The sequence below is a fragment of the Pteropus vampyrus genome, unplaced genomic scaffold (assembly GCF_000151845.1).
Source record: "Pteropus vampyrus isolate Shadow unplaced genomic scaffold, Pvam_2.0 Scaffold282, whole genome shotgun sequence".
NCBI classification, from domain to species: domain Eukaryota; kingdom Metazoa; phylum Chordata; class Mammalia; order Chiroptera; family Pteropodidae; genus Pteropus; species Pteropus vampyrus.
The window spans coordinates 921205-925643 of record NW_011889063.1 but is presented as its reverse complement, the minus strand read 5'-3'; the positions used below and the strand labels follow the sequence as shown (position 1 = coordinate 925643).

The following is a 4439-nucleotide window of genomic DNA, read 5'->3' as shown; positions in this document are numbered from 1 at the left end:
AAGTCAAAGACACTACCAAGCTCTTCCCTGGAGCCCAGCCGTCCCCCTCCTGGAAGAAAGAATCTGTCAGCACCCGGTGCTTTTCCCCAGACCGAACGCACCGCGTCCACCCCCACTGACCGGGCCCAGAGAAGTCCGACCTCCACGCCATCCCCTCTGCCACTAGGGTCTCTACTTACAGCCCACTCGGTGATACCGAAGCTTGAAGGGACGGAGGGAAAACAAGATACAACGAAACTTCGTCCCTGGCACGTTATACACTCAGTAACACTGGTTACTTGAGCAGGTGAATAATAGTGAAGGTGGATGCGGATGAGTTACCCGAACTCTCCACGCGCCAGCTGTTCAAGTAGCTGTGCGTGAACCACGGAAAGTCTCCAAACCCCAAAATCTAGATTCCAGTGTAGAACCTCAAGACCAAACAGCCTAAAACTTGGGAAAGCCGCTAGGTTATTCTGTCAGTGTCTTTTGTCGCTGCTCTTATCAGATGGAACTACTTCGTGGAACGCCCTGCCCGCTCTCCGGAGCAGGAGCCGGAGATCATGCGCATGGAAATCTTCTGTATGCAAGTGACTGGTGCCCGCGTGCAAGACTCCCATTCTTACACAAACAAGTGCTATCGTACAGCTGACTGCCATTATTTTGTAAGAGTCACAAGCAGATTTCTCAAATGCCCATCATCCTCCTAAGCTATTTACCTAGTATGGACCCTTTTCATAAAAGAAAACGAAGCTCACTTGGCAGTACTCTTTGGCCCTGCCTAATCTGCTCTTTTTGAAACGCTCACAAAGCATCGACTTAACAACCCGTTCTCGACTCTTTCTGGGGTCGGCATGAGCTTCACTGCTTGCTCCCCAGTGCCCCACTCCCTTGATGAGACAGCTGGGACGGCTCCGCCTCTGGACACCGGCATCTTCGCCCTGCTCCTCGGCTTCTCGGCAAGGCCTGGCGTTAAGTCTTAAAGAGACACGAACACATCATGCCTGGCCCCTGGTGATCAGGACCCGGTGTCACGCCCGGGAGGAGGCTCTGAGTGCAGATGGGGGACTGGGGACGTCTCTGCACCTTCTGCTCCCTTGTCTGTGAGACGAGCGTAAAGCACCTACTTGTCAGAGGTGACGAGGACGAGATCGATACGCATGTGGAAGGAGGCCTGTCATTATCAACCCTCAAACAGACACGCCAGCGACACGACTCAGAATTCTGGGGGAAGAGCAGCCGATGCCGTCATTCACTGAACGGCCGCGCCTACCAGACCCCGTGAGCCGGCTCGGAGCTGCAGCCCCCCAATGCGTACTGCTGCCCGCCTTACAGAGGAGACTGAGGCCCGAGGGGTTCCGTGCTGCGGGGAGTCACGCAGCTACTGGTCAGTGGAGCGAAGTCGAACTCGGGCCTGTCTCACCCCAAAACTACACCCTTAGCCCAGGCCCCAAATTCTGCACCAAGAGGCTTGAACTCATTTCGGCAGGAGCCGCCCCCAGACCCCTCCTCTGCCATGAGCGGCCGCAAACCCTGCGTGGCTGGCTCTTAACTTCCACCGTCGTCGCAACCACTCTTCTCCCCAGAGACGGCGGAAACCGAGCCACTTAACAGCTCGGAACGCTGGCGCCCCCCGCTGGCTGCCCGCCAGCCTCGGAGAGCAGCGCCCGCTTCTCTCCAGTGCTTTCTTGTGTGGACGGTCTGAACCCCACACGTCTCAAAGGCCTCCATTCCCTTTGCCTTCGGCGCTCGGTGAAAAGTGCCCAGTTCCGCAGAGGACTTGGCGCGCGGCTGGCTGTCTGGTGAGCTGGATGTATCCGGCCACGTGCGCTGTCCGTGTGCCCAGGGCCCCGCCCGACACCGCGCCCCCAGCAGAGTCCCCCGTATGGGTCTGCAGTGTTCACTCTGACAGGTGTCGCCAACTTGTCACACACTTGTACAAACTAGTGCTTTCGCCAGTGAATGTTTTAAATCCTGGACAGGATCAAAAATGGTCAAAACCAAAATAATACCATCTGAACCTGGTGCAAAATGAGGCTTATGAATGCTTCTTTCTTTGGGAGTTTCATTTTAAGTTACTACAACTATGATAACTGTGGAACTCTGACGGCGCCGGCAGAGGACACAGGGCCCGACTGAAGGCCGCTTTCCACTGGGATCAGTACATCCCCACGGGCCCCACGGAGCCACCAGCGTGCACCTGCAAGTGACACTTCCAGGGAGCTCACAGTTGCATTACACTCTCACCTGAACATTTAAAAACAGATTTAACTATTCGCCAAGCCATCCATCACACGTTGGCCTTTCAAGTTATATCAATTTGAAAAAAAAAAAATTGCTTTTGATCTCAATATTACTCTGTATAATTTGATTCCAAGAGTATTTTCTCATTTACCCTCTCTCTATAACCTTCATTTGCTCAGAATTTCTGCTTTCTATTTAAAAAGTCTTTTCGAACTTACATAAAACTATAGAATCTATAGCTTTTAAAACGTCATGAACTAATAGGCACATCTTGACCTACATTGAAAATTCATACAGTTATGTGAATAATAACCATTCTCTGGGGAAAAAAGCCCTTGACAAAGTATCCTTAGGAAAAGAAAAATGCCAGAAATTCGCATTTGCGTAGTTTTAATGTACAGGAAGGGTCACTGTATTTTCTTAGACTATTTTGAAAGTGAGGGTAATTTTTTTAAAAGGAGACTGTGAGAAACACAGGAAAGGACTCAATCCTGCTACGTGGGGGAAAATGCAACCCTGCCTTAGCACTAGCTAAAACAGTTACTCTAAATGTTTTTCAACACTACGCTTTACACCTGAAACTAACGTAACGTTGAACGTCAACTGAAATCGAAAATTTTTTTGATTAAAAAATAAAATAGTTTTGCGACAATAAAGTACTGTGAGCCAGAAATCTCCTCCTCTCTACAGAGCTCTACTAGGTCGAGGATGAATAATAAAATATTTTTTTGACAAACAGATTTTTTTACAATTTTTGTGTGTGATACTAGTACTTCAGAACTAACTTGAAATAAATTACCTCAGGAAACGCGTTAGGAGGTGAAAAACAACAATAATAAAAATAACAACAATACTCTGAAATGTTTATCCTTTCCGTTATTTCGTTAGTTTTCTATTTCATAATTTAACTTCATAAACAAATTATTTGGATAAATTACGATACAAGAACTTTGATAAAAAACACTGGGTTAAGTGGTGAAATCTTGGTTTCGAAAGTACTGACTTAGACTCCAATGTATTTCAGACGTTAACTGTGAGGCTCACGGGTCCGCGGCAGGAATGCCGATCGGCCATGTTTTCTGGGGTAAAGTCCGTCTTCCTAACAGCATTTTAATTCAAGGACCCCCGTTTCATGCAGAATGTCTCTTTCCTCTTCTGCCAAGGTACCAGATCCACACCGGGCTCCAGCACTCCGTCATTAGGCCGACGCAGCCCAACTGCCTGCCGCTGGACGACGCCACGCTGCCGCAGAAGCTGAAGGAGGCCGGCTACGCCACGCACATGGTCGGCAAGTGGCACCTGGGCTTCTACAGGACGGAATGCCTGCCCACCAGGAGAGGGTTCGACAGCTTCTTCGGCTCCCTCTTGGGCAGCGGCGACTACTACACCCACTACAAGTGCGACAGCCCCGGCGTGTGCGGCTACGACCTGCACGAAAACGACCGGGCGGCCTGGGGCCACGGCGGCGGCGCGTACTCCACGCAGATGTACACACAGCGCGTGCAGCGCATCTTGGCGTCGCACGACCCCGGGAAGCCCCTGTTTCTGTACATCGCCTACCAGGCCGTGCACTCGCCGCTGCAAGCCCCGGGCCGGTACCTGGAGCACTACACGTCCATCGCCAACGCCCGCCGGCGGCGCTACGCCGCCATGCTGTCCTGCCTGGACGAGGCGGTGGCCAACGTGACCCTGGCGCTGAAGGCTCACGGCTTCTACGACAACAGCGTCATCGTCTACTCTTCCGACAACGGGGGCCAGCCGGCCGCGGGGGGCAGCAACTGGCCGCTCCGAGGGCGCAAGGGCACGTACTGGGAGGGCGGCGTCCGGGCCGTGGGCTTCGTGCACAGCCCGCTCCTGCGGCGGCGCGGGACGGTGTGCAGGGAGCTGGTGCACATCACCGACTGGTACCCCACGCTCCTGGCGCTGGCCGCCGGCCGGCCAGACGAGGGCGCGCGGCTGGACGGCTACGACGTGTGGGAGGCGCTGAGCGAAGGCCAGCGCTCGCCGCGCGTGGACATCCTGCACAACATCGACCCCGTCTACGCCAGGGCCGCGCACGGCTCCTGGGCGGCGGGCCACGGGATCTGGGACACGGCCGTGCAGTCGGCCATCAGGGTGCGGCACTGGAAGCTGCTCACGGGGAACCCCGGCGCCGGCGACTGGGTCCCGCCGCAGGCCTTCAGCAGCCTGGGGCCGAGCCGCTGGCACAGCGAGTG

At 53.9% G+C, this 4439-nt stretch overlaps 1 protein-coding gene across 1 annotated transcript in view; it reads left to right on the top strand.

The window, feature by feature from the left end:
* Nucleotides 1-4439, top strand: part of ARSJ (arylsulfatase family member J) — a 22068-nt gene that overhangs the window by 13725 nt on the left and 3904 nt on the right. Inside the window, exon 2 of the mRNA XM_023520863.1 lies at nt 3387-4432. Within this exon, the coding sequence (XP_023376631.1) occupies nt 3387-4432 (1046 nt within the window). The remainder of the gene's footprint in view (nt 1-3386; nt 4433-4439) is intronic.